The 13,348-nt window shown below is 42.9% G+C and overlaps 1 protein-coding gene across 5 annotated transcripts in view; it reads right to left on the reverse strand.

The window, feature by feature from the left end:
* ELN (elastin) overlaps window positions 1–13,348 on the reverse strand; it is a 108,389-nt gene that overhangs the window by 57,157 nt on the left and 37,884 nt on the right. For all 5 annotated transcript variants that reach the window (XM_032216305.1, XM_032216308.1, XM_032216306.1 and 2 more), the window contains exons 2-5: window positions 6,634–6,681; window positions 4,141–4,182; window positions 2,285–2,317; window positions 1,239–1,310 (exon numbers count right to left, since the gene is read on the reverse strand). In XM_032216305.1, the coding sequence (XP_032072196.1) occupies window positions 1,239–1,310; window positions 2,285–2,317; window positions 4,141–4,182; window positions 6,634–6,681 (195 nt within the window). The remainder of the gene's footprint in view (window positions 1–1,238; window positions 1,311–2,284; window positions 2,318–4,140; window positions 4,183–6,633; window positions 6,682–13,348) is intronic.

The raw sequence follows: 13,348 nt of genomic DNA on the forward strand, positions 1-13,348 counted from the left end.
TTAAAAGAAAATATCAATGGGTTATGAGGAGAAACAAGATAGTCTGGCTAGCAGCAGTGCCCCAAAAGTTGGGGGCCGCTGCTTTGGAGGTGTAAATAGTGCCTGAGGCTATTTATTGCTATCGCTGATCGAGACACCAAGGGAGAGGCATGGATTGTTTCTTATTTTCAGGGAAAATTTTCCCCTTTTGATAGAGGCGTCTTTTCTTGTTAATTCTTTTGAAGGGGAAATTCTTTAAGGAGGGGGCGTCTTTGGAGGGGGGAATCCTTCTTACAGGATGGTGGGGGATGTCTCAAACTCCCGAGGAAGGCGCTGGAGTGCCTGGGTAAATGATAGCGGGGTGGAATCGGGCTTTCTTTAAATCCTTCCCTTTCTCACCTGCCAGGCCTTCCCGCTTCTTTTTTCCTCCTTTGCTGCCTAGGCAAGACAGAAACGGAGCCAAATTTGGCAATTCTCAGCGTTAAGCGCCGGCCCTTCCCCGCAGGCTCTGGGTGAGTCTCGCTGAGTCTTGCAATGGAGCGAGGGGAGGGGGACAACAGAGAGGGAAGTGGGGGGAAGGTTGTCCTGGACTGGCTCTCCTCTCTCCGAAACTCCGTTCACTAGAAAACGGCTTCCTTCCCTCGGCTTCCTTCGTGCTGAGTTATCCTTTAGAAACTTACTGTTAATGCCTACTTCCCTATCTCCCACAGGCTATCGGGGCTTTTTTTCCTGCTCCTGCCCCTCCGCCCCCTTCCTACTGGCTCCCGTAGCCTCAAAGGCTACTCAAAGCCGCAGCGCCGGGCAGCAAATCTGGCGGTGCTGTTAGAGGAGGAGGAGGCAGCAGCAGTTAGTCCAGCCTGCAAAGGACCTCCTCCCCAGCTTCCGGAGCCTGTGGAAATCACTGCGCGGGAGTTGAGAAGTCCTGCGCGGTGTTTTCTTGCCATGTGCGCGGCCGCACAGCCGCGCACCTTAGAGGGAACAGTGCCTGGGGAGGCTGTTTTTGCCCTCCTGGAGGCTCAAGGAAAGCCTCTGGAGCCTGGGGAGGGCAAAACCTCCCCACTGTGGAGCAGGAGCCCAACTAGGCCACGTTCACCATGGCCACACCCACCCAGCAACCGAGCAGAGAACCCCTTGCTAAAATTTTTGAAGGCCACCCCTGACTTCATCCATGATTTTTGCCCAAGTCTGGTCTGTGGCAAGACAAAATGGAATCAGAATACTGAACATGAGGTCAACGGGGGACAGCAACGTCGACTTACCAGCTTTAGCGGCGGCTTTATAGGCTGCAGCGGCAGATCCAGCAGGATAGGCACCTGCTGGATATAGGCCACCTGTAAAAAAAAAAAAGCACCATTCATTTTTGATGGGAACAATTGTGTGTGTCAATTGTTAACTAGGAAGCCCCAGTTGAGTTGGCACTCCTTATCTAAACCGTTATTGAGCTGTGGTTTACTGAATAAACCCAAGCTGTGACCCATAGGGTCAGCGTCTCGGAGATATTTCCTTACCAGAGTCCTCAATAATGGCAAAGCTTCTAGTGTGCTTGAAAAGTTTTTTTTTAAATTCAAGGAGATCTTCAAAGATGTGTCTACCTTGAAGGTAGCCCACGTGGAACTGCATAGCTTAGTCATACATTGGCAAGAAGATGTTTTATGGCCTTTTGTATTATAATTTCTGTGTCATTCTGTTTTATAAAATTTGTCCAAATTTCAATTCCATGGCAGTCATGGGACTCAGGTCCTGGACACTTTCTGTTAGTTATTTGAGGTATTTTGGTTGAAAACATTTTGCCCTATACCATTTCATCGAATTAAAGGTTATGGAAACTGTGTAGGTAATATAATACATTATAATGTGTACATATACAGAATGTATTATATACAGTATATTTAAATGCTGTTTATGTTATATCAGTAGAATTTTATACAAAATGAATCTATTCCCCACAATATTGGGTTTCTTTTTAATAGACTGTTGAAGGAGAAGAACCTACTAGATTCCACAGAAGCTGGAAATTATGGAAGCTGTAATCACAATAGACTTACAGATTGTGAAGATAGGTAAAAAATTCTTTCATAGTGGGTTTGGCTCCTGTTGACTTCATGTCTGTGTCTTTTCTTGCAACAGTATGGAATTAATTTGTCTTTGTCTTTTTTTAGAATAGGCTTTCAACTTCCTGATCTAGTCTACCGCTCTGTTGATTTCTGCTTACCCCAGCTATTTGAGTTCAACTACAGTTGGCTAGATGCAGGTTGAACAACCTGCGAGGTTGAATGAAGCCTAATTAGTTGAGACAATGGCTCACCTGTTCCTCCAAGTCCACCTCCAATGCCAGCTCCTGTGGAAGAACATCAAAAAAGAAGCAATTTTTCTCAGTCCCTTCTTGAAGACCAAGGACTTTATGGTGGGTTCCTCAGGATGCACACCTTTCTGGAAAGTCAGTATCTCTGCTGGCCTTATCTCAGCAGTGCAGCAGAACGAATGCTGAGATAGCAGCCATTACCCCAGTGACAAACTTTCTTCTGCAGCATAGAAACATGCGTGGACATGCAATATATGAATGCAATTCCTTTTCTAAACAATGTTTGTCTATTCCAGGGACCACCTACAACTCTGGAAAATAGATTAGGCTGAGAAACCTTGCCTGGGAGTATTTCCATAATACTATATTTCCACTCCCCATTTCTTCAAAAGCCAACTTAAAAAAAATATCTGTAACTGTGACTGCCAAGTTCACAATGAAAAAAAAAAGAGCCAAAACTACTTCTCTGCCAGAGTTGCCTTGGATCCTTAGATTTTCTCCAGGGGTGGGTTCCCGCTGCCGCTACTGCTGGTTTGCTCAGGGACGTGCTGCATGCGCGCACATGCTTTGCATGCCTCGCGCTCTTTGTGTGCTTTGCGTGCATGCGCAGTGCAGCAAAAATTGCTCTGCACATGCGCAGAAGGCAAAAAAAAGATGGTGGCACCCATGGTGCCGCCAAGAAAACCAGTTCGGGGATGTGGCAGGCCCGGGTCACTGCCAGTTCCAGTGACCCAGGCCTCCAAGTTACTACCGGTTCAGCCGAACCGGTCTGAACTGGTAGGAACCCACCTCTGATTCTCTCACCACCCTTGTGTTTACAATACTGTACACAAAGGAATCTGGCAATTTCACTCCTCCTTTTCCTCAGGTTACTGAGGTGAGATGCAAAGCAGGAAAACTACCATTCCTCTTATAGGACCTTTTAGATGGTTGTGGCAGCTGAGGTTGAACACCACAGAAGTATGGCAGTGATTCAGAAGTGGTGCAAACTCTTCACGTAGAAGTCTGGATCAGTGAACTTCATGACAGTCTTATTTATTCATGTATTTATTTATTTTCCTTGACTATTATTTTTTAGAAGTAACTCAAGGCAGAGAACATACACAATACTCCTTCCTCCTCATATTTTATCCACACCATCCCTGTGAGGTGGGTTGGCCTGAGAGAGAATGCTTGACCCAAGGTCACCTCGTTGGCTTTCGTACTTAAGGCAGGACTAGAACTCACAGCCTCCTGCTTTCTAGCTTGGTGCCTTAACCACTAGACCAAACTGGCTCATTTCCAACCAGATTTCTTATGAGCCAACTAGGTAACTGTTGACTTTTGCAGCTTTTTGGAAATGCCACCCTAGGTTGTTCCCTGTTGTATAGATATCACCATCAGGAGTTTTTTCCCCCCTTTATATATTTTCCTTTGCATTTCTTAAAAGGTAAAGGTTGCCCTCACAGATATGTGCTACTCATTCCCTACTCTAGGAGGCAGTGCTCATCTCCGTTTCAAAGCCGAAGAGCCAGCGCTGTCCGAAGACGTCTCCTTGGTCATGTGGCCGGTATAACTAAATGCCGAAGGCGCACAGAATGCTGTTACCTTCCCACCAAAGGTGATTCCTATTTTTCTACTTGCATTTTTACATGCTTTCGAACTGCTAGGTTGGCAGAAGCTGGGACAGTAATGGGAGCTCACTCCGTTACATAGCACTAGGGATTCGAACCACTGAATTGGATACCACCAAATTCTAGCATTATCAGAGAGGAAGAAGAGATGTTCATTTGCTCCACTGTATGTATTATTTTTCAAAATAGCATTATTTTATAAGCAAACCCCGCAAGGAATCTTGTTCTACTCCGTTAGAGGCTTACCTGTGCCGCCGTGGCCCCCTAGGCCTCCAATGCCAGCTGTTCCTGCAGAAAGCAAGGATTTTAAACAATTCTTAGTCATTTCAATAAAGCATATAAAACACTAGCCCCAACCATGATATTATATTAGTTGTTTTTCCCCCACAAGTAGGAGTTCTGAGCCAAGTATGTTCATATCTGTATTGTGCACTTCCCACTTAAGGGAATTTGACAAAGCATTCTGAAAAATGCTTTTTTAAAGAAATTGGGCATACATAGATTTATTTATCCATTAATAACATCCTTAATTTTGTGAAGAAAAGAAACAGCACAATAGGGCAATAACTAAGGCAAGGAAGGGAAATGAGCTTGCAGATGGTTTTTGGATAAAACGATAAGTGCAAACGAATTGCCAATGAAAGCAAGATAAAATCACACAGTGATTTACATTTTTTTTAGTGTTCCCCTGTGATCTTATCAAACTCTCCAAAGTGAAGAAATAAGAAGGCAGAATCTGTCTGGATAGAAGATCACGAGAGATCCCCCACCTCCACCCCATGTGAAATACCAACATTGTTATGAGCCTATTTTATAAATGCATATTTGGTGCAAAGTGAAGATTTGAATCTATCTAAGGAATATCCCCTATATTCTAAGGCAGATATGGAAAAAGGCGTCCTTGAAACATTACAAGATGCCATTATTTAAAGTGGATCCATCTAGATCAGTGTTTCTCAACCTTGGCAATATTCATCTGCATGTACTTCAACTCCCAGAATTCCCTAACCAGTGATGCTGGCTTAAGAATTCTAGGAGATTGACACTTAAGATAAAAGAAAAGGAAGAAATAGAAATTTTTTTAAACATGAGATACATTTTACCAATGGTTAACAGGTTAGAATTTAAAAAGGATTCAAAAAGATAATAAAAATCTATCGAAAATATTGCAAGATGGATAAACTAATTGTTTTACTATCTTATGATTAATATTGATATGTTTATTAAGATTACTAGTATGATTATGGTTATTGTTGTACCTTTACTTAAAATTAATTATGCACAGACAACACACTGTTCAGATAGTTATGGGATTTTTTGTTTTTAATGGAAAAAATGCACCAATAAAACATATTTTTTTTAAAAAAAAGAATTCTGGGAGCTGAAGTCCACACATCAGAAGGCTATAAATTTTCATTGATCAAGAGGATAGATGGTGCTGTCTGAAACACCAGTCCCCACATTGAGCTATGTGATTTTTTTTTTATAATATCAGAAAATGCCTGAGATATTATGATTTGTTCTGCAATCTCCTGCAACATATAAAAATATACTACTCTAACATTCCCATCCCATTTTCTTGTAGTGGAAAACTAAGAAAAATACCGTATTTTTCAGAGTATAAGATGCATCTTTTTCCTTCACAAAAGAGGCTGAAAATCTGAGTGCGTCTTATACACTAAATAAAGCATTTTTTGCCTCCCAAAACCCCACCACCTTCACCAAAATGGCCATGCATAGCCTTTAGGAGGCCTCCAGAGTGCTCCTGGGGGCTGGGAAGGGCAGAAAGGAGTGAAAAACGGGGTGATTTTTGCTCAATTTTGCCTCCCCCAGCCCCCAGGAGCACTCTATAAGCCTCCTAAAACAGTGAGTTGAAGTCCACAGGACTTAAAGTCACCAAGGTTGAGAAACACTGTCCTAAAAGCTATGCATGCCCTTTTTTGACAAAAAATGGGCCTGTTTTCGCAAAAAAAATGGGCCATTTTTTGCTCATTTTTACCACCCCACCCCCCAAGAGCACTCTACAAGTCTCCTAAAGGATATTCATGCCCCTTTTTGAAAAAACAAACAAAACCCAGGCCTGTTTTCGTGAACAGGCCATTTTTGGGAGGTCTGCAGAATGCAAAACCTTTTTTTAAAAAATTTGCCTCTTCAAAATCTTGGTGCATCTTATACTCCAATATGTCTTATACTCCGAAAATTCACAGGGAATTAAAAACTCCAAATATTCCATTTCACCTCACAACAAATAACGTCATTATGCAGAATAAATCAGCGAATGAATAAATAGTGGTCTTCTCCCCGGCTGCTTCTTTTCTAGCTCAATGTTTGAGTTTGATTGAAATTGGTATTGTGAACAGGCACTCACAGTGCATCACCAAAGTTGCACAATCATGGCATTTCTAACACTTAGTTAAAAATAAAGGTTCCCCTTGCACACATGCGCTAGATGTTCCTGACTCTCCGTTTCAAAGCCAAAGAGCCAGTGCTGTCCGAAGATGTCTCGGTGGTCATGTGGCCAGTATGACTTAATGCTGAAGGCACACCCAGCGCTATTACCTTCCCACCAAAGGTGATCCCTATTTTCCTACTTGCATTTTTACATGCTTTCGAACTGCTAGATTGGCAGAAGCTGGGACAAGTAACGGGAGCTCACTCCATTACATGACGGTAGGGATTCAAACTGCCGAACTGCTGACCTTTCTGATGGACAAGCTCAGCATCTTAGCTAATTCTTACCTGGGTAGTACCCTGCTCCTGGAACTCCTGCTCCAGCACCTGGAACCCCTATCAATAAAATAAGAGAGGAAAAAAGTTGGACTAGATGAAAAGCATGGATGGAACCCAGTCTAGTCATGTTTTAATTTCACCTCTGTGGCCAACCAAAAGATTAAGCAGTTTTGGGATAAAGCCTGCCTCCCTTCCCTGTTCCTGCCTGTTGTTTTTCCCCTGCCTCTTCCTTGTTTATGAAGGGGGCAAAAAGTCAAGACAGTGATTACAATCAAAGCACCAGAAGCCAAGATACTGCTCACAACCACTCAGTCGAAGTCTGCTCTTTCTACATCTGTTGTGATGTGCCATCTACCTTTTCCTGGGTGCACCCAGCCTCATAAGCTAAATGAATGGGTTTGATTGATTCACTCAGCATGCTAAACCACTAAACAGAACAAAACAATAACAATCTTATTTTGTTGTATGTTGTATCCTGAGCAGTGGTGGGCTTCAAATTTTTTTAGAACCTCTTCTGTAGGTGTGGCCTGCTTTGTGGGAGTGGCTTGCCAGCCATGTGACTGAGTGGGAGTGGCTTGGCAGTCATGTGACTGGGTGGGCGTGCTTAGCAACCAAAATGTTGGCTCAGAAACTCTGGCATTTGAGGCACACAACCCCATGGACAACATTCCTCCAGGCCTTCCTGTCCTCTATCATCCCCCGGAGTCAGTGGTGGGTTTCAAAAATTTTTAGAACCTCTTCTGTAGGTGTAGCCTGCTTTGTGGGAGTGGCTTGCTAGCCATGTGACTGGGTGGGCATGGCCAACATGTAAAATGTGGCAAAACTCACTTAACAACGCTCTTGCTTAGCAACCAAAATGTTGGCTCAGAAACTCTGGCATTTTAGGCACGCAAGTCTTAAAGCTGTCAAGTTACAAGACCCTTGCACCCCTAACCCTTTAGAAAAAAAACCCCAGGGGTGTTCAAACTTGACAGCTTTAAGACTTGTGGACTTCAACTCCCAGAATTCCTCCTCTCGCTCTTCATCTTGATGATGTGAGGATGGGCGGGGGGAAGGAGCTGGAACCGGTTCTAAACAGCACTGTAGATTTGTGGAACCTCTTCTATAGGAGAGGTTAGAACTGGTAGAAACCCACCCCTGATCCTGAGTCACCTGTACGGAAAATGAGCAGCTATATACATTTGACAAGTAAATAAAACACCCGATTCAAAACAAAAATGAAGTAAGTCTTACAAATGCCATTGGATTATTAATTTAAACTCTTGTGCAAACATAACTAGTAAGTTCAATAGGATTAAGACAAATATTTTATTTTATAAATACACACACACACGCTCTGCATGTAATCTCATCCTTCATTTAAAACTAATATAAAACTGTTACCAAAGTCACCTGCGTAATGGTAGAAATGTAGATGGCATACGGTAAATGCAGTTTGAATTTCAAGACTTGTAAAATGTATGCTTATTTAAACATACATCCAAATACATATATATATGAATTTAGCAGTTGTCTCATTATTCAACTCCAAGGACTAGCATTTGTTGAAACATAAAATAATAGAGTTGGAAGGGACCTCGGAAGTCTTCTAGTCCTACCCACTGCTCAAGCAGGAGTCCCTATCAGATAAATGGTTTTCCAGTTTCTCTTTGAAAGCCTCCAGTGATGGCACACCCCCAATATTCCATTGGCTGCTCCTTCCAATTAAAGCTTTAACTCCTTTCTAGCCACCTGCACACATTGTACAGCAGAACCTAATGCAACCCATGCTTGTTACCACACGTTCTCCAGCCACTCCTTCCTCTTGCTGACACTGTGCTCTTATGGCTTCTTTCCCCTTAAATAAACACTTGTGTTTGTGTTTAAATGTAGCATATTTTGCCTTGGGATTCAAACAATGGGCCGACCTCTTTCAGCCAAGAGAATGCTGCAATAGCAGAAGCAGCTTTTATGGCCAAAGAACAATTAGTGTGTGTTTAGATGTGCAGGCACGCATTAGAACTACCACACCCAGGCTGCAGATAGTCAGGTGACCACTAGATGTAACAAACGGGTGCTCTAATTCTTTCTAGCACCCCATCTACTGGGACTTTTAAAAGTTTCCAGCCCAGTTTCAGTAGCCTTTGCGCGCGCACACACAGGGATGTAGATTTTATGGGGAAGGGGAAAAAAATAAAAGGAAGACTCAGCAGAAAATGTATCGATAGAAACTGGATTGATTGAAGGCAGGGTTTTCATTCGACTCAGCATTACACAACTCCAGGCCCAGAATATTTTCCTGGTGCCCAATACAGCTTCAACATATATGAAATAAATATATGATTCCAAGCATACGCAGAGCGCATTTGTCTTCTAAGCATAAAACCAGAGGCATGCATCAAATTCTAAATGTAACTTGCAGAGCCACTGGCACTTCACATTCCATCAATGAGAAAAGCCAATTTCTGGAACTGCTGAAGCAGACTAGAGGAAGATGTTTCTAGGGTTGGAAACACATCTGAATGCAGCCAAAGAATAACATCCTTGTGTCAGTGATAGGGCAGGGCTAGCAAGGCACAGAAATGCAGAGAATCCCAAGGTGCTTTTTCAAAAGGCAACTAGGTTTTGTTTTTCCTTGAAGATGTTTTGCTTCTCATGCAAGAAACTTCTTCAATTTTGACTGAATGGTGGTGGATAGATAAAAAAAGAAGCTTTTTGAATGAGAAGCAAAACATCTTCAAGGAACAACAAAATCCAGTTGCCTTTTGAAAAAGCATCTTTGGGACAACCATGAGCTTGGTGACCGAGAATCTCCATCAACACTTACACAGAGAAATTGTCCTGGTACCCCACAGGGACAAAAAAGGTAGGCATTTTTCACATCAAAGAGTGCTCCATATTTGCCATCACAGGGATGGATCTCCCAATGTAGAATGGAGTGGACTGGAGTGGATTGGAGTGGAATGGAATGGAATGGAATGGAATGGAATAGAATAGAATAGAATAGAATAAACATAGTTGGAAAGGACCTTGAAGGTCTTCTAGTCCAATCCTCTGCTTAGGCAGAAAACCCATTTCAGACAAACGGATGCACGCTCACATTTTTGGTTCTGGATGAACCAGTTGTTACCGTATGTGATGCCCACCTCTTGTTACCCAACCTTTTCTTAAAAACTTCTAGCAAATACTCTGTATATAAGTGATTGTAAAATGGAATGTGAAAATGAATAAAATATATTTTAAAAAAAAAACAAAACTTCTAGGGTTGGAGCATTTACAACTTCTGGAGGCAAGTTGTTTCACTGATTGTTCTAAATTTCTCCTTAGTTCTAAGTTGCTTCTCTCCTTGATTACTTTCAATTCATTGCTTCTTGTCCTGCCTTCTGATTCTTTGGAAAATAGGTTGTCCCCCCTCTTCTAAGTGGCAGCCACTTAGATATCAGAACTGCTATCTTGTCACCTCTAGTCCTTATAATACAATACAATAGCAGAGTTGGAAGGGACCTTGGAGGTCTTCTAGTCCAACCCCCTGCCTAGGCAGGAAACCCTATACCGTTTCAGACAAATGACTATCCAGCATCTTCTTAAAGACTTCCAGTGTTGGGGCATTCACAACTTCTGGAGGCAAGTTGTTCCACCGATTAATTGTTCTAACTGTCAGGAAATTTCTCCTTAGTTCTAAGTTGCTTCTCTCCTTGGTTAGTTTCCACCCATTGCTTCTTGTCCTGCCCTCAGGTGCCTTGGAGAATAGCTTGACTCTCTCTTCTTTGTGGCAGCCCCTGAAATATTGGAACATTGCTATCATGTCTTCCCCTAGTCTTTCTTTTCATCAAACTAGACTTATATTACATATTGCTAGAACGTCTCCTCCATTGGACATAGAAGACATTTATTTACTTAGCCTGTCCTGGAAAGAGTATCAGTCAACTGAAGCTAACAGTTATAGAGCAACAATTGCTGAGAACCTTTAAAAAAAATAATCTAATCCAGATTTAGTTACTTACAGCACGGCAATGACTCAGCCACATTTGCTCTCTTGATAAGTGGTTATGGCAGCTTTCCTCAAACCTGCCATCCTCCCGCTGTCTTGGATTACAAGACACATTACTTCCAACTACCTTGGCCAATGGCTGGGTTGATAGGAGCTGCAATCCAGCACATCTGGAGAATGTCAGGATGGGGAAGACTGGCTTCTAGGCTGAGATTGAGGGACAAGAAAGGAAACTAGCACAGCGCACTAACATTTAGCATCTACTGTGTTTTCCCGAAAGTAAGACAGGGTCTTATTTTCTTTTGACCCTTGAAATAAGCACTTTGCCTTATTATTTTTGAGGTGCAGGAGGCAGTGAGCGTGGTCACCTCATGGCTGCTGCTGTATTGCAATATTTTCGGGTGAGGGTTTATTTTAGGACGTGCACTCAAAAGCCCGATTGGGCTTATTATCCGGGGAGGTCTTATTTTGGGGAAAACAGGGTACACTTGTGCATTAAAAGCTTGGATGAGAAGCTGAATAGCCTCACAGAACAAAACAGGAACTGTGCTTTATCCAGGGCAGTTGGAGAAAATAGATTGTAGGCAGCTCCTGCAGAGGTTGAAATTGGATGTCGGTTAGTCAAAAAGCCCCAATAACTGGATATCAACACCATACTAAAACCACATTATGTTAAACTATAATTATACTACAATTGTTTGAGTTTGCACACCACCCTGAAGTTGATTCCTTTTTTAACCGCAGTAACCCAGCCTACTTGTTTAGCCTAACCAGAGGTGGGTTCCTACCGGTTCGCACCAGTTCGGTAGAACCGGTTCGTCAAATCTACCAAACCGGTTAGAAGAGGTTCCACCAGTGGACCCGGAAAGCAGGTCACACCTACAGAAGAGGTTCCAAAAATTTTGGAAACCCACCACTGACAAACAAACACACACACACACACAGACACACACACACACACAGACTCACACAGAGAGAGAAAGAGAAAGAGAACGAGAAAGAAAGGAAGAAATAAATAAAGAAAAAAAGACAGAAAAAGTGTGGGAGAGATGAAAGAAAAAAAGGAAAAAGGGACAGAGAGACAAAAAGAAGGAAAGAGAGAGAGAGGGAGGGGGGAGGGAGAGAGAGAGAGAGAAAACACATGGCCGGCAAGCCACTCCCACAAAGGAGGTCACACCCACAGAGTAGGTTCGAAAAAATTTTGAAACCCACCACTGAGCCTAACCCAAACAAACCTAAGCTAAGGTGCTGGAGAAGACTCCTGCGAGTCCCTTGGACTGCAAGGCGATCAAACTGGTCAGTCCTAGAGGAGATCAACCCTGACTGCTCTTTAGAGGGCCAGATCCCGAAGATTAAACTCAGATAGTTTGGCCACCTAATAAGAAGGAAGGACTCACTGGAGAAGAGCCTAATGCCAGGAAAGACTGAGGGCAAAAGAAGAAGGAAATGACAGAGAATAAGGTGGCTGGATGGAGTCACTGAAGCAGTAGGCGTGAGCTTAAGTGGACTGCAGAGGATGGTAGAGGACAGGAAGGCCTGGAGGAACATTGTCTGTCCATGGGGTCGCGATGGGTCGGACACGACTTCGCAACTAACAACAACAACAAACCTAGCAACTTAGCATGTTGTAGAAATGTGTTCAAAGAGAAATCCTAGGGTTGGCTTACATTCAGTTCTCTTCTCAGGAACTGGACAGAATGTTATATTTTTTTTAAAAAAGCCAATAATTTAGCAATCTCAAAGGAGTCCAAATTCATGAGACAAAGTTCAATACACAACATATCCTCTGAATATTTATCAAAAAAGCACCCTCTTCCTGACTGCCCTTACTCTACAAATTGGCCTCCTTCAATCTAGGCCTCTGAGTGTCTATTAAATTACAATGTCCATGATTCCTACCTAAGACCCTGCTGAGCGGCTGGCAGCAAATCAATCAGGGGTGTTACGGTTTAACAAATGTGGAAGGCCACAGATTGAAGAGAGCTATTTTGCAGTTCAAACATATTTGGCGGCAAATATTTACTATCCGGATAAACAGTGAGAAGAGTGGAAGAGGACTTGACATCTGCATCTTGTGCATGCTCATTAACAGATGTGCAGGATGTACATGTCACCCCATCCCAGCAATTTAAGGTCAAGAAAATAAGATTTGAGATGGCTGATGAAGCATCTTGACTGTAGGGCATTAGCTCAGCAATGCATATTTTGTTTGTTTAAAGCTCTCCCCAACAACTCTCTTAACTGAGAGCAGTACTGTAGGATCAACCATGATAAAATACATTGCTTCTTATCTGGAGATAAAAGCATATTTTTTCTCCCCCCAGGCAACCCGTTACTTTGCACCCAATTCTGGTGAGGCACCTGCTTCTAGCTGGCTATCTTTTCCACATTCTTTCCTGACCCAATGCATGCACTGTGCACACTCAAGATTGGACCAAGGGATGCATACCCAGCACTCTCACAGCCTGGGGGAAAGCCAAATGTTGACAGAAGTTGCCATAACATCACAGAAACACTTCAGATCAGTGTTTCTCAACCTCAGCAACTTTAAGATGTTTGGACTTCTACTCCCAGAATTCCCCAGCCAGCCATGGAAGTTGAAGAAACACTGCTCCAGATAGTTACATCCAGGAACTTTACTGGACTTCTAGAGGAAGGGAGGGAAGGTGAGGAAGGAAGGAGAGGGAGGAGTGGGAGGGAGGGAGGGAGGAAGGAAGGAAGGAGAAGGACGAGAGGAAGGAAGGAAGGAAAGAG

This window comes from Thamnophis elegans, chromosome 4 (assembly GCF_009769535.1).
Source record: "Thamnophis elegans isolate rThaEle1 chromosome 4, rThaEle1.pri, whole genome shotgun sequence".
Lineage (NCBI taxonomy): Eukaryota > Metazoa > Chordata > Lepidosauria > Squamata > Colubridae > Thamnophis > Thamnophis elegans.